The 23,973-nt window shown below is 36.4% G+C and overlaps 1 protein-coding gene across 1 annotated transcript in view; it reads right to left on the bottom strand.

Annotated features, from left to right (window-relative positions):
- Positions 1-23,973, bottom strand: part of St8sia4 (ST8 alpha-N-acetyl-neuraminide alpha-2,8-sialyltransferase 4) — a 95,954-nt gene that overhangs the window by 71,372 nt on the left and 609 nt on the right. Inside the window, exons 2-3 of the mRNA XM_055628399.1 lie at positions 17,669-17,800; positions 7,764-8,021 (exon numbers count right to left, since the gene is read on the bottom strand). Coding sequence (XP_055484374.1) covers positions 7,764-8,021; positions 17,669-17,800 — 390 coding nt within the window. The remainder of the gene's footprint in view (positions 1-7,763; positions 8,022-17,668; positions 17,801-23,973) is intronic.

Below are 23,973 nucleotides of genomic sequence, written 5' to 3'. Positions count from 1 at the left end.
TTCACAATGTTGCAAGTGATGAGTCATAGTCAAAATGCTCTGCTCTGCTAATTTACTAAAAGTACCTTCAGGCAATACCTAAAACGTGGTATGTGACACATAGGTGTCTATGCTCAGACAAGGATCCAACTCTGAAAACATCTCATTGTATATGGGAAAATATCCATAAATTTGAGAAAAAAAAAAAGGATCTAATTGCAATCCCAATATAAATCATTATTGTGTGATAATTCATTCTCACCCTGAATCAACTTTATTTCCTTTGCTTTAATTTAGTAGCTCAAACTTCTTCATGAGACTCACATTTTCTCCTTCTAAGTTCTTATGTATGCACATCAGGAATACAACATTTGTAGCATTTCTATAACACAATACACTTTTCATAGATGTCTAAAAGGTAAAGTATCCATGAAAAGTTGTATTTATTTATTTTTTAAATGATTTCAACCTTTTAAATATATTTTTATATTAATTACAGTTTACTAACGTTGTATCCCAGCTGTAGCTCCTCCCTTATTCCCTCCCAATCCCTCCCTCCCTCCCTCCCTCCCTCTCTTCCTCCCTCCCTCATCTGCTCTCTGCCCTTCCCCCAGTCCACTGATAGGGGAGGTCCTCCTCTCCTTCCATCTGACCCTAGCTTATCAGGTCTCATCAGGACTGGCTGCATTGTCCTCCTCTGTGGCCTGGCAAGGCTGATTTCTACTTCTATCTATGTTTCTGCAATGACATCATTTCATTCTTTTTAATGGCTGAATAATACTTCATTATGAACAGCACAATTACCTGATCTGTCCTTCTGTTGATAAGTGTCTGAGGTAGTTAGTTCTGTGTCTTGGACATTACATCTAAAATTTAAATCACTTTAAGGACTTATTATTTATGTTCAAATTATTATTTGAACTTAATGTTTGAACAAAAATGTTCAAATATATTATTTATTATTCAGATCACTTTTAAAGAATTATTTATTAGGAAAACTTTCATGAAAAGCCCAAATAACTTTTACCTCTGAAACTTTTTGAACTTGTGAAGTACCATAGTCAGAACATGGGAGGAAAAAGAAATTGAAAGTATACTATAAATATATGGCAAATGTTAGTCTCTAACCCTATTTTACATAGAGTAAAAATAAGTGGATATTTTTGCTATAAACTCTAGATTAATGAAAATTGTATAGCATTTATTTACATCCATAAGTATTCAGAGTAGGTTAAACAGTGCTTTTCCAGTGGAGGGAAGATAATTCTATAATTCTCTGATTTCCATGATTGTCAGTTGTAACATTCTACATAGAGAGAAAGAATAACATGCTGATCTCAGGCTCTGAAGTCAAAACCTCAAGTCCAGGAAGGCTGGAAAATGAGTTGAGTGTGCTGCCCACATCTATAACCTGAATGCTTAGGTCCTGGAGGAAGACAGATCAGGAGAGCAAGGATTCCCCCAGCTATAGAACATGTCAGAAACCAGCCTAACTCCACAAGGTCTTGTCTAATGAACACACAAAATAAAAATGAAAATATGGGAACTTTATTCAGTATCACCAAGACTAAAATTTGGTTATACTCTAAGAGCCATTATATCTACTTATAATATCTTAAAAATTAGATAATACTAACATTAAAAGAATTATGTATTCTAACTTAATGAGGACTTCTCCTTCCATGAGTTATTTATGTGGTGCCAAACATACATTGATCTGAATTACATCTGGTTCTAAAATACTAAAAGCTACATCAAAATTTATGTGGAGTGGGTAAATGCATGTTTCACTGTTATCCTTCAGCACAGTGGAAACCACACTATTTCGAGTCAGTTAAGCTGTAAACAGTACTTTGCAAAGATGTATGTCGCCTACTAGTATGAAGCTTGCTGCATTCTGGTTGGTTTGACCTCAGTCGTTTCAGGGCACTCTACTAATACTGAGCATTACTAGTAGTCACCTAAAGCATATGAATGAGGTAACTGAAAGCTGATACACTCTTATCTTCTAGTCTCTCATAGACTAGGTAAAATTCTGAGACTTAATAACTGTTTTCAATAACAGAATACCTATAATGCAGAATCTCATAGATAGAAATCATAGCTTTCTTCAGTTTTAAAAAAACATCCCCAAATTCTCTTTCAAGAATATTTTCTGAGAAGTAAAACAGAAATAATACTTCATCTTATGCTTTCATTTGCACTTATTATCAAGCAGGTGAGAGGTGGATTCAGTACATAACCGGGATATCAGCACTAGATTAAAATAATAAGCTTTTCCTCCTGCTCCAAATGACAAAATCACTGATGCCATAGGGCCAATTCTCATCTAATCGGCCATCTCTATAAAGGAGATGCCATGCAAATATACTTTCAGTTTGAAGAAGAAACTGACCTCTTTTTGTCTTAATAAATATTTTTTTGATGAAACATAAGAGCAGATCACTAAGGAATCCATGGACTAGGTGTCATGAGCTTTGCTCATGAAGAAACATTAATCACAGTGCACCTGAGAGTGTTGTTTGATTTATGGTTTTAGAAAAAGTTATTAAATATTTTCTCTTTTCTATGTAAGCATACATGAGTGTGAAACTTTTAGTGTCGGAATTGGTTGAATATTTAGTCACTACATGATCCCAAAAAGAAATTATTCATTTAGGAACATCTGGTTAGACATGGTGCAACCTCGAGAAGAGAACATGCAAACACTATGCTGCTAAATGGGCATAGTATTAAACTGAATCCTAATGAATATTTTTGTACCCATAGATCCATATATTGACACATCTCTCAGCCATCATCTACTACAGTTCTAATTTGTAGCAGATGATTATTAACACAGATGGTGATTAACCCACAACCAGCCAAGATGATGAGAGTTAAGTGACTGAAGAAAGCTCAGTCCAATAGGAAACATGTGTAACACACCGCTCCAGGGTCATTGTGGGTGAAGGAATACGGACTGTGAAACCCAGAGGTGGTGAATGAGTCCAGTGAAACGTTTTCTTCTGTGTACAGCAGAGAAGCAGTACATATGGATTCTTTGTGGTTATGGAATCATGTGTTTGCATGCTTGACTGGTACAAGCTCAAGTCAGAAAATTTCCAGCATGAAAAGGGAAGTTACACTCATGACACCACCTCTAGCTGTAAGGCTATTGACAATTGTTAGATGCTAGGAGAGGGAAAGAAGTTTTCTCTAAGACTATGTGTAGTCTCTGGTATGGCAAACATAATGTAGTAGAAGGGCAAACAACCAATAATGTTTGTGCAGGACAAATTAGCCCCAAAGGATTAAAAAAGAGACACAAAGTTGGGTGAGTTTGAGTAGAGAAAGGGGGGAGTTGAATATGATCTAAACACATGTGAAACTCAAAGAATATCTATTTCAAAATACTATTAATGCAACTGATCAATTAATTGTACAAATCAGTACTGTGATTAATCTTTTAAGAAAAAGAATATGTTCCAATGTGTTCAATGAATATAAATGAATTGGGCTTTTTCATGTGCTTTTCTTACTATTGTGGGGATATTAAGATTTAAAATCATCATAAGTTTACAGGTAAAACAAGACACTTAAACCATTTACTTTTTCCTTTTCTCTCCCCCAACAGGAAGCTACTTAGAGCAAAAGATTGCCTTGGCATGCCGTGCTCTAATGCATAGCTAAGATGTCAATTTATTTCTTAATAAGAAAATAAAACAATAAAAATGTAGTTAATGCTAAACAAAGATTTATCTTTAAAAGGTGTTAATATTTTCAAAGTCAGAGGTCAAGTTAAACACAATACTTAGGCAAACAAGAGAATTCACTAAATTAATTAGTGCTCTTTGCAGGCAAACAAGACATGACTTGTCCCTCCCTCAACAAACCCACTGTCCACTAGGGATACCTGGAAACAAACAAAAAACCTGGAAACACAGGCTACTCAAGAAACCACTCAAATGACTATTTGTGCAGCTTTTCAGGTGTACAAGTCATCTTCAAGTGAGTCATTTATGTGAGATATTCTAGATATTCTAGCCGGCTCATTATAGATAGGAAAGTATTTCACAGAACAATTAAGATTTCAGAAATTTCTAAAAACATATTTCAGGACCTTTAAGTGAAAGAATGTCAGTATTTCACAAAGAATCAATAACAAAGGTCCAGAGGTAATGGTGGAGTGCTCCCAAACACTTATTGGAATAACAAGAACTCTGCGGCAAGATTTCAGAGAGGAATGTGTATCAATAGCAAGTGATTTGTTTTGTTCAAGAATCAAATTAGAATTTAGTTTTCCTAGGAATATTACTAGAATCAGGGAATCTAAGAGTTTCTAGTTACTGACTGTGAAAAGGGAAATAAAAATACTAGGTGAAAGATAGTAATGTAAAAAAAAATAATAATAATAACCAAAAATGCATAGGCTGAACCCTTCCAAAAGTGTAATTTTTTTTATTTTTCTATTTTTTTTACTAAAATTCTCACTATCTCATTCTTTGGCCTGTATGCCATATGCCATGCTGTGTATTTAAAGTAGTCATGTCCACATCTTTTACCTACCAACTACAAATAAGTGTCTTTCTGGTGAATTCAATATACTTTCATCTTCTAGGGAAAATATATGGTTACATTTTGTTCCTTTACTTTTGAAAAAATTGCATATTTTTATTTTCTTAGGTATTTCAAAAAAAATCAATGCAGAACAGTGTAGACACTAGGAAAACCTGCTTCTTCATCCACAGGACCAGACACTAGTTTAAATGACATTACGAACACAAGAATTGCTTTCATTCATAATAAGCAGGACATAACAACACATGACCCTTGGTTGTTGTCCCAATTCACAAGTGGCAAAGAGATTTTTCTTTTCATATATTCTTCTTTTCTATTTTTTTCTTTTTCTTTTCTCATTCAGAATGATAGAATTTAACTGATATGTGAACTTTGGCAAAACCAGCTGGTATTTAATGGTAAAAAAAAAAAAAAGCTAATGTCTTATTCATTATTTCATTCAATAAATGATTACAGTTCTCCTTTGAATATTGAGAACAGGTTCCAAATTTATCCTTTTAAATATTATGTAGAGTATAGCAAATGGTTATCCCACAAATTTCTAATAAAGTAAATTCAAAAGAATGAACTGAACTGCTGTTATCTAAAAACCTGACCTTCATCCAATGTTACACTTTCTAAAATGCAGACTTTTAAGTTGTTTCCTGAAAAGTTAGGTATTTTTTTTTTCTCTTGAGAAATCAGAAAACCTTGACAGTATTTCCACAGTATATCCTTTATTGGAGAAGATCAATATCCATTTTCTTTAGTTAAAAAAAAAAATACAAAAAAGAAAAGAAAAAAAGCTCATTAAGATGTTTCTTTCATTTTCTTTTTAAACCTGTCTTATTTTCTACATAACACAAATAAAAACTTGTATGGGTTTATTATTTTTAATTTTTTTTATTAAACACTAAATTCTTGACAAAGAACAAAAATGCTTCTAAAGTTATAGAGCTAAGGGCCTTGACCAGCTTCAAATACACAAAGAGCATTCAATTATTTTTACAATGAAAGTCTGCTTAAAACCTTTGTTAAACATCAGCAGATGTATCCCATGGCAGCTCAGTGTTCAAGTGGGTTTCCTAGTAAGGGAACAGGGGCTGTCTCTAACAGGTCTCTGACATGGACTCAGTGGCAGGCTCTTTGATCACCTACCGCTGAGTTTGGAGCAGCTACCGCTGAGTGTGGAGCAGATTTACCAGGCCACAGAGGAAGACAATGTAGCCAGTCCTGATGAGACCTGATATGCTAGGGTCAGAGGAAAGGGGAGGAGGACCTCCTCTATCAGTGGGCTTGGAAAGGGGCAGTAGGAGGAGCTGAGGGAGGGAGAGTGGGATTGGGAAGGGAGGAGGGAAGGGGCTACACCTGGGATACAAGGTGAATAAACTGTAATTAATAAAAAAAATAACTTTTCAAAACCTTTGTTCAGTGTTAACTAATGGAAACCAACAGCTGTCTAATTGGACTTATGGCCGATCAACAGTAAGAGAATCATACTTTATACCAGAAACCTAGACATTCTACTGGATGCTACAGTTTTCTTAGGAATGAGCAAATGTGTTTGATGGTTACACTGGGAGGTTAGCAGTGTGACCACAAAATACAAATTGTAAGTCTACAATACAGAAAATACAAATTGTAAGACACAAAACTAAGAGCCCAAGGCATTTAAAAAAAGAGCGAAGACAACATTAACAAAATCCCACTTTCTCAGCATTAAACTGGAGGTTAGCTAGAGTAGCTACATGACCTAAAGTCTGTTGTTATTCATAGCAGAACAGCATGGGGATGTTATGGTCTATTGTTCCTGTTATACTGAGGAAAGAAAATTTTGTCTGACTGAAAATTATAATCATTCGTGGATCAGGTTCTAGATGCTTTGCAAATGTACAGGCTGTTTCAAGATAATGATACCTGACAAAAAGTTGACAATTTCTAGGAAATGAATGCAAGAAAAATGAAAATAAAAGGCTCTGGTTTGTAGCAAACAATGAAAGAAGGTAGAGATCCACTTATTGAAGGCATCACACAATGTAAGATAGCAGAATATTTAATTAGAACAATACTAATTGTTTTAATTAATACTAAAAAAAATCAGTATAAATGAGTAATATAGCCAGAAAGGCAATTAATACTGATAACAGGCCTTTGTCACAAAAACAAACAAAGAACCAACCAACCAAACAAACAAACAAACAAACAGCATTCTTTTCAGCATCCAAAATAGCGCTGTATCTATCAGCCCACTTCCCCTGCTATTGTTATGTTCAGACTCAGTCAAGAAGGGAGTCCTGTTTTGAGAACTACCTTCAGGAATAATCACATTTGGACATGCACTTCTTCATGTGGTGATACTTTCTAACACATGCTGATATTTGCACTGCCTTATGTTACCAGCCCTGTGATTTTACTAGTGTGGGATCCTTACATATTCTTTACAGCCATATTTTACCCAGACATCAATGTTCAAAGCTTACTGTGGACAGTATCTTCACACTGTATCTCTACTTTTCACACATCGACACAATGATTTCTAAGGATCTGAGAGATAACAAAAACTATACAGATATTAGAATTGGATATTAAAATTCTTTAATACCTTTAGATATGATCTGTTGCTCATTTATTTAAGTTAATAAAAAGTTAACTATATACATGATTTGTTAGATTATCTGCTGGTCCCTAACGAAGAGCAAATGAGTATGTTCAGATTTGTGAAAAAACTAAACTTATAAACATAAGAGTTAATATAGCACAAATAAGAAATAAAGACAATTTGATTCAGGATAGTAGACACAAACCCACTAAAATTCTTTGTAGATACTAAGAAATTGTTAATAAAATAGGAAAATTAACTAATGCCTGGGAAAGCTCTACATAGTAATCTTCAGTCAACAAATTACATTATATGAAACTCATTAGTAAAAGATGAAGTATAAGAAATGTTTGTCTCTGTAAGTACTCATATAATTAACTGATTATTTTCCCCTATCTTTAAAGTCTGTTGTAGCAGCACTTTCCTTGAAATGCTCCTACACGGAAATAAAGTTTTCTTTAAATGATACACTAATTACATTTCTAATCTCAAATAAAGGGTTGTTTGAATACAGCATTGCAAAGGATATCACACATAAATAGCAGCGTTCTCAACAATTCTTAATGTTAATGTGAAATTCAAACATTTCTAACAGTATCCTACATAAAGTGATATTCACAGTCTCCAAGAGAAGAAGGATGCTCACCTTATCACAAAATTGTGACTGTCAATTTCCTTTCCACATCCACTGTCTAGTAGAATACCAGAATTTCCAACAACAGCACAGGTCTTAAACCTGCGGTTTTTCATTGGTGAAACTTCAGGCAGGAGGCTATGCAGATCTTGAGAAATATTTAGCGTCCGGCGTCTGTCCAGCACATAGTGTATGACATCACCAGGCTTAAAACTGCTCTTGACCACTGAGACATCACGTTCCGCATCTAAGAAACGGAGAATGTTCTTCCTATATATGGAATGCAAATAAAGCTTTATATTAAGAACTGATAGGATCATTTATACCACAGCATGAGCAATATAAACTGGCAACTACTACTCTTAAAATTTCAAGTGTTGAATAAATCAAGTAAATGTTTTAAGAAATAATTTTTGTTAAATCCCATGTGAGGAGTTTAGAATAAGTTTGTAAGTGGATATATTATATACATCTATTTCTAACATGAGGAAATCATCCCATTTGTTAAAATATACTTGAAAATTATTCATCAGGTAAAATACAGTTGATAGAGATGGGCTTTGTACAAGTAGATACTTGCCTAGTGTGCTCCTTAGTCATCAGGGAAATGCAAATCAGAACGACCCTGAGATTTCACCTTACACCCATCAGAATGGCTAAGATCAAAAACTCAAGTGACAACACATGTTGTAGAGGATGTGGAGAAAGGGAACCCTCCTTCATTGCTGGTGAGAATGTAAAGTACAACCACTTTGGAAATCAATTTGGTGCTTTCTCAGAATTTTAAGAATAGGGCTACCTCAAGATCCAGCTATACCACTTCTATGCATATACCTGAAATATGCTCAACCAGACAACAAGGAGATTTGCTCAACTGTGTTTTCAATTTTCTATCATCACTGCTTTTATTTAATATTGTCCCATGAGATGAATAGCCATAACTTGAAGTTATTTTGAATTAGACCATAGACAGATGTACTAAATTATTAAGAATCCCCCAAATACATTTACCCAAATCTCACATTAATTGTGTTGGTAAGTTTTCATTCTCACTTAAGAGTTGAAGAAGCAGGTTGGTTTTGTTACAAAAAGTCCTGTACAGACAGAGCATCGATTGTATATATGAGAGAGATTTAATGATTCCTTAGTGTTCTTTCGTACCTTCTTCATTGTCTTTAAGTAACAGTCACTGTTTTGTTTTTGATTTTTTGTTTGTTTCTGGATGCTAGAAAAAGTTTGAACATTTCCAGGTTTTTAAACATGTCTGGTTGTTTTGGTTGTTGGGTTGATCTTTTTAGATTGGGTGTACATGCATTTGTGTGTGGCTGTATGAGAGATACAAAATTCCTACTCATCTCCTCAGTGCATTTTAAAGCCCATCTTTTTATTTTTAAAAACTTAGCTCACACTATATCTATAGTACAAATTCATCATAAGTTATAAGAGTCTAAGCAAATATAAATATGTACATATTCTAACTAGATGACAGAAAATAAGAAAATAGACATAATTGACGGGAGGGCAGGTAAAATGTAGCATAAAAGAAAGTGCACCGGATAACGTAGTTCGTGCTTCAAACTTTGGAAGCTAAACATTGTACATAATAAAGTGATTTCTCATGTAAAACTGCCTTAAAAGTATTTAACTGTTGTTTTTTATGGTGTTAAAAAGAGGAAAATCAAATATGGAATCGCCCAGTGGGAAGCAGTGAGGCAAAGGAATCTGTCTCTTGGTAAGGTCTGTAATGTAAACCATGACGTAATGCATTTTGTAGGTACCATATTTCATTGCATGCTGGTTGGTAAGAAATATGAGTATAAATTATAGCTGTCCAAACAGAAGTAATAGAATTCCACATAAATCTATAGATGTGGATGACCAAAAGAATATCTGTGAAAAAATTCTGAAATGGAGGGCTGATTTAGTGTAATTATAAAAACACTAAAAAGAAGTCTGTGTTTCCAATAAATCTTTGGCAGGATTCATTCATGTTTTTGACTAATATCAAGGAAATACTCCAGGATCTGCTACATTTTGGTTAAATGGTATTTACAAAAACTTAGGAATGTGGCCTACAAGACTTTAAGATTATTTAATTCCACAGCTACCAAACATACAGCAGCAAAATACAATCAGAGAAAACTGTAGCAAAGGTTGGAAAGCAGACATTATTTACTAATGTGCTCTTAATGCAAGTTTCCATCTTCACAGGGATAAAATTCAGAGCCTGGGAATAATATGTAAGATAAAAGAGACATATTTTTTTCTCTTGTGCTAATTTTTTCTATTCTGTTTGACACTGGGTAAGTTTCCTTACTAAGAAGAAATTATTACAAAGATCTAATTTCTCCCCATAAATGGTAACATGTACTTTCAAAAGTGGCACCACAAACACTCTTCCATACACATTTACTACAGTTTAATTGGCTGGGGTGCGGAGGTGTTAGGAGGGCTTGATACCTATATTCTAACACAACTTTTTATTTGCTGTGAAGATGACAAGGTTGTCTTGAAGATAAAGACTGCACGGATGTGGTTAAATCATCAAAGGGGGTGATGTTACCGTTTTCCTCTGAACAGAACTGAAATGGGCTGTTGTAGATGCAAATTAAAGATTGTGCTCAAAAGCAGTAGCATGTTTGACAGCTTGAGATGAAAAGATCAGAGCTGTAGGTAAGAAAAAGGATTCTGTAGCTTAGTAATCCAAAAGGGAAACTCCCTTTCTTGCCATCAAAACTTTACACATACATGCATGTGAAGTGACAAGAGGGACTTTCCAACAAAAACACTTTTTTTCTGGGTAATAGAAATTTAGAAGCAACATCGGTTCAAAGTGTGTTGTCTGGTATCCAAGTAAGCAGGACACCTGTACTTTAACCATCCTTCGGGGTAACAATCTGAAAACTGCTTAAAAAGTTAAACAAAATTTTAAGATGCCTAGGCTGACTAACTTTTGTGAGAAAATAGTAGTAAATTAAATGAACAGCTATTAAGCACAGATACCAATGTTATGAACCCTTCTAATACTTAGCTATAGTCTTAGCAGTCATTTATTTTTACAAAGCAGAATTTAAAAAAAAATGTCCCTTTTAAAGCAATAAAAACTTCAAATCATGTGGACTAATGTATATTAGGGCCAGAGTGCAGGGAATCTTATGAAAGAAGTGGGAGATGAAAGAACTGGAGGGGATAGGAGTTCCACAAGGAGAACAACAGAATCAAAAAATTGGAGATCAGGGGTCTTTTCTGAGACTGGTTCTCTAACCAAGGACCATGCATGGAGATAACCTAGAACCCCTGCACAGATGTAGCCATGGTAGCTCAGTGTCCAAGTGGGTTCTCTAGTAAAGGGAACAGAGGCTGTCTCTGCCATGAACTCAGTGGCTGGCTCTTTGATCACCTCCCGATGAGGGGAGACCAGCCTTACCAGGCCACAGAGGAAAACAGTGCAGCCAGTCCTAATGAGACTTGATAGGCTAGGGTCAGATGCAAGGGGAGGAGGACCTCCCCTATCAGTGGACTGGGTGAAGGGCAAGGGAGAGAAAGTGGGATTGGGAGAGGACAGACAGGATGAGGGAGGCTACAGCTGGGATACAATGTGAATAAATTGTAATTAATAAAAAATGCAAAAAAGCTTTTAGATAATATTTAAAATATTTTAATGTAGAAATGTGCTGTCTTAAACTGGAAAGTTAACAGAAAGAGACTTTGAATGATTTTTTTTGTAAGTCTAATTTCTTATATTTAATCAAACATTTAATTCATATTTTAGGGCTAAAATTTATGCATAGAAGTTATTGAAGACCAAGATCATTGGTAAAAATGGATAGCATGCTGATAATGATTATTTGAGTGAATAATATTGTAACCTAAAAGCCCAAAGCTCTTTTGAAACCAGTAAGGGATGGTGAGTTTCTTCTCACTTTAGAAGGCTAAAACCATTTTATTAGATTACAGGTGCAATGGAACATAAGGAATTCCAAGGATTTCCTAAATATAGTCATCACTTAGACTGTAATGGAGGGAGAAAAAGGTACTTAAATATAATTAGCTGAATGTCACTGCAAACCGGAAACACTCTTATTCTTAGAGTAAACTGAAAAACTTTTAGGTCCCATCAGGAAGACATAAACAGCTTTCTTTAGAAGATAATATGAATTTAATTTTGTTCAACAGCAGAGTAAGCAAAATTGCTTGAAAAATAAAGAGGAAACGCAGATTAACTTCTGAGCTCACAGATTCACAATTCAGCAAAAGCACATTCAGTATTTAAGTCATAACTTTGCAAGGTTTCTTGATATGTGGTAAATCCACTAACATATATTTAAAGTCAGTGATGTGTCTAATGTTAAGAAACCAAGGACCATGCACAGACTGGACCTTGACCCCCATACAGATGTAGCTGATGGGCAGCTCAGGCTTCATGTGGGTCTCCTGGTAAAGGAATAAAGGCTGTCTTTGAAATGGACTCTGTCCATTTCTGATCAGTTCTTCCTGACAGGGCTGCCTTGCCAGGTCACAGCAGAAGAGGAAGCACTCAGTTCCGATGCAACTTCATGAGCTGGGGTGGGGGTGGGGGGCTCCCTTTATCTGAGGAATAGGAGATAGAGTATGGGCAAAAAGGGAAAAAGGGTAGGACTGGAAGGAGAAGAGGGAGAGGGCTATAATCTGGATTTAAAGTGAACAAATAAATTAATTAATTAAAATAAAGATAAAAGAATATGAAGGCAGAAGATCACTCAGGTTTTCAACTGTCATTTGACCTTCAATTTAGACCTTCAAGTTTCTTTAGTTAAGCCAACAGCTATTTACAGCAACAGTATTAAAATTAATGCAACTGGGGGGGGGGAAACATGTTTCATTTTCATTGAGACTTAGTCACAAAAAACATTTTTGTTCTGAGACAAAGTTGGCTTAAACCGAAAGGCTGGGGGACTGTTAAACTGAGAGGAAAGATTCTCTACAGAAACTTCTCAACCGAATCTTCCACCAGAACTTCCCTTTCAATACCAACCCTCAGTTGCGACACAGCAGCTGCAGGGGCCTAGACTAGTAATTTACTACACACTGTTTTCATTTGTGAAATGTTAAATATAGCTAGGGTACCAGCATAGCACCACATGCCATTCTTCTCTGCACATTTTGAGTCAACGATATGTGTTGTAACAACTGCAATTCCACTGAAAGCTCATGTGTCTCAACAGAAAGCAAATGCTGATAACACATCTTTCAGCAGGAATACATTAAAAACCGAAAATCAAATTAGGTTATGTATGTAAACACATATGTATATCATAATGTAATTAATTTCAATTTATCAAGTAAGTGGAAGAGAGGAGAGAATCAGTGTTTGTAAATTTGATATTCAAAAGTCACATTTATTGACAAAGACATTCACTAAAAGAAAGAACTTTGAAATTTTTGTAAAAGATCATCTTCTGAGACATTTTCCCCCTCAAAAGCCTAAAAGAAACAAAGTCTTTTTATTACTTAGTAATTCATAACTTAGAGACAGTTATGGAAAATATATTTTAGTATGAAAAGGAAAATCCTAAACAATCACGTCAAATGAAAATTAAAATTATTTCAAAACAAGTGAAAAATACTGTTTTTTGTTGTTGTTTATTTGGTTGGTTGTTTTTTTTTTATATACTTTACAATTTCATACTCTGATATGAGTTTGGAAAATGTAGATGATCACAATTTATGATTTTTATTTTTGATGGAGAAACATAAAGAAGCACTCTATATTTAGTGTTTAAAATAAAATTTGATCTTCGCAATTTGCTCCATAAAAAGACTGGCTTAAGAAAGCACTCAGTAAGAATGCTGACTCCTGCTAAGTAAGCTTCCTGATCCACAATTAACATTATGGTCAGCTGTTAATCACAACGAGTGATCAAGTAGGAGAGAGGGGATACAGTCAGGAAACAAAGTGTATACAAAGGATATAAATTTTAATAAACAATAATAATAATAAAGAAAAATTTAAAAAGTATTGCATGTGGTGTTTTCTATGAAAGAAATCTATAAACGTAATAGTAAGCTTTTTTTTTTTTTAACAACTAAGCACATATAAATGTGTAGTTATGTTTAACCAGTCTTGTATGTTTAAAAAATCTGATACTAAGAATCAAAGTATTTCACTAATTATTGACTAGGCTGTTTTGGGAGAGTACCTGAGTTTATACATTTCTACTCCCTTATTTGGCATTTGTACTTCTTAGGGTTTTGTAATATATAAAAACTGGGGAAATAATCAAAATACGGAAAATAGGTCAAGAGAGATGCTGGACAGAAACTAACAGTGTTTGCACATTTATTCACAATTAATGAAATGTAAATTTGTCACTTTTTAAGAAATAAAACCAGGGGGAGGAAATCTCTGAGACAAGCTGTAGTCCTACCACAGAATAGGATCCTGAGAGGATATAGCTGTGACTCTAGCTGAGACATGGAGAGGACATGGAGACTGCATGGGTATATGAAGGCTCAAAGGGCCACCTCCTAGCCTGTGGGACTTCTAGTAGAGGGAAGGAGACACCAATCCACCTTCAAAACCTTCCATTCAAAATTTACCCTGGCTACACGATATACAGGGATAGGACAGAGCACAGAACAGGGCAATGGTTAACCAATGACTGGCCCAAACTGAGACCCATTTCATAGGAGAGAGGCAACCCCTGACATCATTAATGATACCTTGCTATGCTTGCAGACAGGAGACTAGCACGACTGTCCTCTGAGAGCATCCACCCAGCAGTGGAACAAAACAGATGCTGAGATCCACACTGGTAATAGGGCAGGATTAGGGGAGTCATGTGGAGGAGTGTGTGGAAGGATAGAATATCCTGGAGGGGACAAGAACCCCCAATACCAAAAATATCAACTAGCTTAGGTCTATAGGGGCTTTCGGAGACTGAGGCACCAACCAAAGAGCATGCATGGACTGGACCTAGGCCCCCGACACACATGTGCCTGATGGGCAGCTTGCTCTTCATGTGGGTTTCCTAGTAACAAAGGGACCCTGGGTCATAACTGTCATGTACTCAGTTGCTTGGTTTTGTATCACGTTCCCTAAACTGGGCTTCCTTGCCTGGCCTCAATAGAAGAAAATATACTAAGTCCTGATGCAACTCAGTGGGTTGGGGTGGGCTTGTAAGAGGGAGGGAGAAGAGTTCCCCTTTTCTGAGAAGGGGTAGGGGAATGGGGGGCTGGGAGGGTGCTACCAAGAGGAGAGGAGAGAGAGGGTTATGATTGATATGTAAAATGAATTAATGAATAAATTTATATGAAAAGAAAAATAATATTAGCAAACTTTTATCAATACAGTGAAGCAATTAGAACAAGATAATAATTCTGATTGTGAATTTACTTGTAAAGTACATTAACTTCTTAAACCTTGTGGATTCTTTAGGTGCAATGAACTCAAATCTTAGACAATTCTCCACCATACAATTGCTCACTAAGTCCACACCTTGTTTATGAAAGCCGCAGACCAATTGGCTGAAGGACTGAACAGTAGAAACAAAATTCACAGCTAAAAATGAAAGGAAAATACTACACAACTATTACATGTGTTAATGTAAATTAGCAAATAACTTATTAGAAATATCATTAGAACATTATAAATATAATGGTAATTAAAAAAAACAATAAAGCACAATTCAACTACTTAAAACCGAAAGACAATTATATGTAATAGTCCAATCAAAATATTCAAAGTAGAATTTTGAAAATCTTGAACAGGAGTCTGCCACTCTCTCAGAGGCAGGGTTATGAACAAAAGACTTGTAAAGCCTAAGCCAAACAGCAACATATTTTATATCCTAAATCTTTTATTACAGGTGTCAGACTGATTAATACTCAGTAGTCGTTGCTACTAGAGGCAATTGTCATTTTTTATGAACTGTTTGCACATTGTGCAGTAATGAACTTACAAATTATTCTTTCCTTGCAAATGACAACTTTGTATGTATTATTCAATATTTGTTCACTGCTGCGTTGTTTACCTCTTTGACTGTTAGAGAGAACAATATAAACACAGCCAGCACTAGCGTTTCATTCATATTAACAGCTATTAGCTGAAAAGCTAACCTTCAAAACTACAGTTGCAGCCTTTGTTACTTTGTAATGTTCCAACAGTGGAAACACTAGAGTGGGTTTATATTTAACACTTTTAGACTGGATACCTTACTAAAAAGCAAAGTGTAAATTTAAAGACTCATGAGTACTTACAGTATTCATATTTGAAAAGATGTTAGGAATGCATCCACTGATATATAAATTATGGAGGTATATTATTCATTCAACACACTTTTTACATTTTCACATATATGACATGTTTTAAGCATGGCTAAATATGTTAACCAAACTATTCTAATGTTACGTTGTCTTTCACCCTCTACTATGTTCCTTTACATCATCCATGCAGCCTCACTTTTTATTACTCCTTCCTTGTCAGAACATTTTTTTTTCTTTTAAGTCATGATTGTCAATGATTTTTCTTTTCAATCAACCACATTTTTTTCTCTTTCATCAACTTCTGAGAGCTAATGTAATGAATGCTCCTCTATCACCTCATTCCTAATAATTAATTCCTTGCTAACTTATTTTAGGTTCAAATGAAGAGCTAGATATGGGAGCCAGAGAAGGAGATAGTCTATAGGTAATATGAGAGGACAAAAGTGGCAAGCTAACAAACAGATGAGACCCTAACATTTTTAATCAGTCAGCTACTGTTACACAATTTCAATTCTAATAGCTCATCAATGAATAAAGCACTAAAACAGCAATGATTTCGTATATAAAGAATATGTACTCTCAAACTTCTCACTTCCTAAACTACCAAAATGCTCTAACTTAGGCATAACAACCAAAGCAATGATGTAATAAAAGTATAAGGAAAAATAAGATTCTTTCTTCCTCCATATTTGGGAAGGTATAGGACTGCTTTAAAAAATTAGTTTTAGGACAGAAATAGAAGACCATGTTGCAAAGAATGTAAGGAGTTATTGGGTTTTATTTATTTATTTATTTATTTATTTATTTGTTTGTTTGTTTATTACAATTTATTCACTTTGTATCCCCACTGCAGCCCTCTCCCTTGTCTCTTCCCAGTCCCACCCACCCTTTCTCTTCTCCCCCTTATGCCCTTTTTCTAGTCCCCTGATAGGGGAGAACCTTCTCCCCTTCTATTTGACCTTAGCTTATCAGGTCTCACCAAGGCTGGCTGCATTATCTTCCTCTGTGGCCTGGCAAGGTTCCCCTCCCAACTCCACCCCAGAGGGGAAGGTGATCAAAGAACTGGCCAGTGAGTTCATGTCAGAGACGGCCCCTGTACCTCTTACTAGGGAACCCACTTGGAAACTGAGCAGCCTATGGGTTTTATTTCAATAATTCACTACATCTTAAAATGTCTGACTGGAAAAGAAGATGACAGAACTTTCTTTACTTTTCCACATTAGCTTATACAGGCATAACTATTTAATAAATCAGATAAATCTACATTTAACACAAATAGGAATGGAGGAATCTCTGTTCTGTATAATTAAATGTCAGATCAAAATGAAGTCTCAATAAGGAAAAATAAAAAGTAAGGAAATGATTTTTAAAATGAATGTTCACCTTGAACAATGAAGTAACAATATGTTAAAGGTTAGTACTTAGTTCCATATTTTGCTCTATTGATAATGAGATAATATATTCAAAATTCCATCATCCTTAAAAAATCGACTATGCAATGATTTTATTTTTATGGGTCCACATTTTTCCATGAGCAACATTAAATGTAGCTGATTCGCTTTTTCATTAAACATTCAAACTTAAGCCATAAATCAAGTGTTCAATATAAGTTTGACAAACCCAACATATTTAAGGACATAATGTGACATTTTTGGGTTATTCAAGAAACTCACCTTATCTCCAAAACTAAAGAAGAATTGATTTTCCAGCCTTGTACAGAATGTTGGAAGATGGTGGAGCCAGCCTTCCGAATGATTTTATCAGAGCTGTTGACAAGTGATCTACTCAAACACAATTCACCATCTCTGAAACAAAACAAATAGGCCAGCTGTGTAAAAATCAGAAGCATTTTGCATAAATGACATTATACACAACTGAATATTTACATTGATGATTAGAAGTTAGGTATTATTGGGGAGAGCACAGCCTTACCAGGCCACAGAGAAAGGCAATGCAGCCAGTCCTGATGAGTCCTGATAGGCTAGGGTCAGATGAAAAGGGAGGAGGACCTCCCCTATCAGTGGAATGGAGGAGGAGCATGGAAGGAGAAGAGGGAGGGAGGATAGGAATGGGAGGGGATGAAGAAGGGGGCTACAGCTGGGATACAAAGTAAATAAATTGTAATAATTAAAAATTAAAAATTTGGGTGTTATTTTTCACAAGTTAGAAGAAAAGAGAAGGGTGATAGAAGTTGTTTTAGGAGTTAAGTGACTGACATCACAGCAAACTTCTAACTCTCCTTTCTTATATTTCATAGAAGACTGACCTCATATTTGAAGAAAAATAACTCTCATCAAAGCTACCATACCAACTACCCCCATTACTGCTTAGAGGTAGGATGTTTGGTCAATTTCTGTATAAGCTTATAACTTTGGCCACCAAGATTAATTTCATTTCAAAGAAGGCATATAAATGTGCTGGAATTGGCTGCGTACTATTAAGAAAATCTTGTGAGCGGGAGATCTGCGAGTGTGCTTGATTTCATGGTGTGTTTGTTTTGCATTCTTAGGCAGAACTTCGCTAGGTCACTGTGGTCTTACTTTAAGCTTGACAAAGAGCAACAATGCTATTGAATATGCAGTGACTGTGAAAATTATGGCATTTTCTATATGACAAAGCATTGCTGAAGTGTCAATTTAAGAAGAATTGGATTCTAACCTAGGAAGGATGAGATTCCCAGGAAGCAGAGAAGAAAATTATTTTGGTTCATATGTGTATTGCTTTTGTATTGTATTAAAAGCAACCAACTCTTTCAGTCAGTGGTCTCTAGTATAACATTTTCTAGTATACCTTGTGAACTAGTAATGTTAGGGTTTGGTGGTGTTATGATGGCAAGAGACATCTATTGTGTTATTTACTTCATGAGGACCTGTAGAGCTAAACATCTCACTATTGAATACATATTTGCCTTTGTGCTTTCTGGTAAAAAAAAAAAAAAAAAATTGTAAGTCCATTAACTACATCAGAGGAAAAGAAAGTTTAGCCCTTTCAAAGTTTGTACTGGTTTTAATTTTTTGCTCTCAACACCATTACTAAAATGCAAGATGATTATTCAAAATCACAAAATCTGAAGGTGTGCATATTACCTAGAAAATTTTCTCTGGCAATAGAAACATTAAATTTTAATGGCTGTTGGGTGATTCTAAACCTGGAGGCTAAATGTTTGGTTTTTGCTGTGTTTTTTGTTTGTTTGTTTGTTTTTTTAATGTATAGTTTCAATTTGAAGCAAATTCTTGTTCTGCTTATGAAATTATATAAAAGCCACTCCTTGTGAAATTTGGAACTCCATAAAAGTTAATGTTTTACACAGTTCTAGTGATGAACATGCCACACATGCATGCCTGTTCAAGCTAAGAATAATCATTTTACAGACATCTTTATGATGTTAGGAAACAGCACATTTTACTATGCAATGATACAGTCATCAGTTTTCATATTACACTTTTGATGATAATATTTTGCATGAGTGAAAATGTGGATATGCGTGAAAGTTAACCTTTATTCTTTAACATATCCCTTCAATCAGGTATAAATTATGATTATTTTTATGGGAAGAGGCAAAGATTTTTTCCAATCTTCACACCATTAATAGTTGTCAATATTTTTTTTCTACTACTGATTGCTAGGGTTAGAATAATAATTTTGCCAGCCAGTACATTTTCATTGAAGTAAAATTATTCATGAGATTGCATTTTTTAACTTGATACGGTATTGTGGTGCTAAATCATGGGTATATTTCTACCTGTACAATGGTTTTTATGATAATATAGTTAGTGTTATAAAGCCTTAACAGAACTTCTGACATTAACACTTAAAAAGTACTTTTTAAGTATAAATGCATTTTCTGGGAACACTATGCCACTACAGTACTTCAATCTTCGAACTGCTTCTACTTCTACTAAACCGGTGACTGGCCACTTATCAGGCTGGTATCATTGGAAAGAATCTTGAATGGAAGTGGGTACAAGCAGCCAAACTTATCTTTTAGAGTTTTAAACAGTTCCCAAGGGACCTTTTGCACAAGATCTTGGTTTCCCTGTCTGAAGAAAGATTCCCTTCCCATGAATGCAAGGCATGAGGAATATTGCCACCCACTTCTTGTTTCTCATTCTAGTTTGGACATGATATCTGAACAGCTATGCTGAAATCATTTTTTTGCATAGAGATATCTACAATACATTCACCACAAAATTCTTAAAAGGGGAGAAACAAAGACATCAAAGGAAGAACTCAACACTAAAAAACGCAGTTTGACTGTGTTCTAGCTTATCTGCTGTTTAGAAAATTCAATGAAGATGATAATGTATAAGATCCCATTGTTAGGAAATATTCTTACTTTTGTCACTTAATATCGACACCTCTTTTGTTCTCTCTTTGATACGAGTTTCTAGTCCTTGCAACAGTTTATTTTGTCAATTATAATATACACAACAAAGGTGATTAAATACACTTTAGATATTAGGTCTCAACAGCTCCATACATCCTACTGAAGCTCCTCCCTGAATGACTACTTAGTTTTGGAATGAATATGACTAGATTAAGATTTTTCATTAATTTAAAGTTTTAAAAACCATATCAACAAAAGAACGTGAAGCAAACTAAGTCTGAACCCAAGCAGGAGGTAATTTTATATTTTATTCTCAAGGTGACAAGCAAATTAATGAGATACAGTGTAATGGAATTATAAAAATAATCTATGAAGTAAAGTGCAAATCAGAAAATACTGATTCACAAAGCCATCCTCCACCTTGAAACAAATTGAAACTAACTTGTCCTATGCAGTCAGAGTCCAAACACTGGTATTTACCTTAGTGTCAATTTTATGAGTGCCAGAACTCATAATTGTTGATCATTCAGTAATATAATATAATCAGCTTTGAGGGGAAAAAGGCATGTACAAGACAAGTATATTGAAATCTTATTTTAGTCTACCAAGCAAGTTTCAGGGAGTCTAATCAAAACGGACATCTACACATCACTTAACTTTTCACATTTTCTAATTCTTTCACCTAGATAGCTGTGTTCACTTTGTGCATGTGGGAATCTTAGAAACCATTTCCAATATATTCTGTTAAACGTAGAAAAAGTGGAAATTGGGACAAATGTGAAGCACATGGAAAAGATTAAGTCCAGAATGATGCACTTGGTACTGCTAATGATCTGAGATAAACCTGTTAACAAAGTCATTCTACCAATAAGTTTATACAGAAGGGAATGGCAGTGTCAGGTGGTCACTTGAACTGTTGGGAATAACCCCTTCTTCTCGGTGAACACACTGCTGGCGCGCCTCTGGAGAGAGAAGGTGTACGCTGGGCAGGAAAGTTTCTCAGCTACCTTTTCCCTTTCTGCTTCCAATGACTGCTCAGTACTTAAGAGTGACTACTCAGTACTCACTCAGCATGGGGAGTGTGCTAAAGGAAGAAGCTTTGAATAGAGAAAGTGCCTACTCATGGTGGTGGGAGCATTGAACAAGAACTCAGAGGAATGTAAGATTAAAGGACTAGGTTGAAACTACCACCCACCCTCAGGACATGCAGTGCCCGCCAAAGGTTATAGAAGCCTCTGGGACTTCACTTTTAAATGAAGTGTTGATCTGGGCTCCAGGGCCCCTTTACTCTTTCCTGGCCCCTCCACATGAGCTTGCACAGAGAAGAGGTGACAGGTTAGCCAATGAGTCAATTTCTCCAGCAGAGGCACTGTTGGGGTGTTAAGGGAAAACCATATGCTCTGGTCATAAGCTTCCCCCTTGAACGTTTCATTCTGGCGAAAAGGGGATGAACGCCCAGAGGCAGCAGTTACCCTGCGCTGCTGCTGGCAACACTGGCCTGGCCCCACCTTGTGCTGCTGAGTCTGGAAGCCCTTACCAGTCAGGATTTCTCCAGCACGTGTGTGAGTGACGGCTCCACAACCAGGTCTTCCTGTAGTGTTCAGAAGGACTGAGGTTGAGAGCTTTATTTAAAGAGGAGGAGCTTTGAACATGACTTTTTTGTTTGACTGTCACAAATGAAGGCAGGCTGACTCCTTTCAGAAATGATGAATCTCCTACCCCGTCTTCTCTTTACCCTGCTCTGACTAGTTGTTCTCTGAGAGGAAAGGACACGGGGCACACCTCTCTTCCTGTTTTGTTAACTCAAGCGCCGGCCCCAAGCCTTCTCAAAGGAACTGGGAAGAACGAAACCGCAGCTCAGTTTGCCAAGGGTGCGGGGCATAGCTGAGTAGAGCTTCCCAGCCACTGTGTGGCTGCCGGAGGCGGATCCCCAGCTCCCACGGCTGCGCCTACCCACCAAAGGTTTCCAGAAAAATAAATAAATAAATAAACGCCATAGAAGAAATGCCACCGTGAAACGTGGAGTGTCCTGGATCTGTTATTTCCCCCCTGAGGCACTCGGGGTGCATGCTTCCTTTTTAAAGGCAGTTTACTGGAGCAAAGAAAGGATTCTTTTCCAGCATCGCCACGCCCACTCTTGTTCGCCAGGGTCCCAAACCATTCGAGTCCTGTAGATGCTTGGCAGCTTTGTCTAGGCTGCGCCTCCTCTTCCGAACCCATCAGTTCAGAAAGGAACAAAGAACCGCGATTCGCAAGCCCCAGCCTCCGTCCCTTCCACGAATTCCCACGCGCGGGTTCGCCACCTTCAAGACCCCTTTGTCTGCCTTGTAAAAACAGGTCTGCTGGGGTGCCCACACCCCTCCCAGTTTTTCTTTCCCACTATTGACATGTGTTATTAAACCACCCACTTCTGTGTAAAGGATCACACATGATTCCTTATTTATTTTCTTTTCTCTGATACGGACCTTGTATAGGTTTGTTGAAGCCTAAGGACCATTCAGCCCATTCCTCATTAGCTTTCCTTTCTCCTACAGTCCCCATTTGAGCTTCCCAGTGTTAGGCTAGCTTTGTACAGAATAAAAAGTCCTTCCGCGAGGATACACCTGCGTGTTGCTCACTTAAATGCTACTGATTACTCAGAGACCAGCAAGGATATTAAGAAAGGAGCTGTGTAAAGTTTCACAGACTGTGTTTTAGCTGCCCTGTGCCCCTCCCCCATACATAACCGCTCACACAAAAATGGCAAAGCATCCGTCTTCGTTTTTAAAAATGTCAGAGACAATGTAAAAACAGAAGGAAATTTCAGCCAGTGCAGTTTCCGACTGCGGAAGCCTCGGGACTTGGAAGGATTTCCGAAACAGGACTTTTAGCAGAGTTGACAAGCAGGACCATATCCTCAGAAAAAGCGCTTCCAAACCTTGTCAGAGCCACGAAGTTACCAGGCGCTCTGCTCTGCTCTGGATAGACTTCAAAGGCAGAGAGGCCAGGGGAGAGAGGAAGGAAGTAAGATATTTACAGAACTTAATGGGGCGGAGATTTTGAACACATCTTGACAAACTCTAGAGTAGAGATATACTCTGTGAAGGCACCGTGCCCAGTTTCCTTCTAAAACTGTAACCATGAAACCCAGGAGTTATATCCGTGGAGGAGTAAATAAGGAATTATCCTTATTGGCACTGAATTTCTAATAAGGAGGAAAGAAAGAAAGAAAGAAAGAGAGGGAAAGAGAGAAAGAGAAAACAGATCTTACAGGCTACTCCCACCATTCCCTAAACAAAAACAAACAAGCAAACAAAAAAGAGTAAAGACCTATTTCCATGTCTATGAACTTGAACTTCTGCATTTCGAGAAAACCGCTGTTTATAGAGCCTTTGTAGACGGACAGGACACAGAAAAAAGGACAGGGCTTGCTAAGTAAAGACATCTCTTGAGTTCTGCTCAAGCATTAAAACGACAAGGGCACACTTTCTTTGTTGACACTTCTGCTGTGACTTCTTTGGTGAGCAGCACCTCGTGCCAATACATCAGTCACCATCACCACCACCACAGCCACCACCGTCTCACAGGGCAAGTTAAACTCCTATTGCAAACAGTATGAGAAATGCACACACACACACACACACACACACACACACACACACACACACACAC

Source organism: Psammomys obesus, unplaced genomic scaffold, assembly GCF_907164565.1.
Source record: "Psammomys obesus unplaced genomic scaffold, mPsaObe1.curated_primary_1811, whole genome shotgun sequence".
Classification (NCBI taxonomy): domain Eukaryota; kingdom Metazoa; phylum Chordata; class Mammalia; order Rodentia; family Muridae; genus Psammomys; species Psammomys obesus.
The sequence above is the reverse complement of the archived record's forward strand: the minus strand, read 5'-3'. Positions and strand labels throughout refer to the sequence as shown.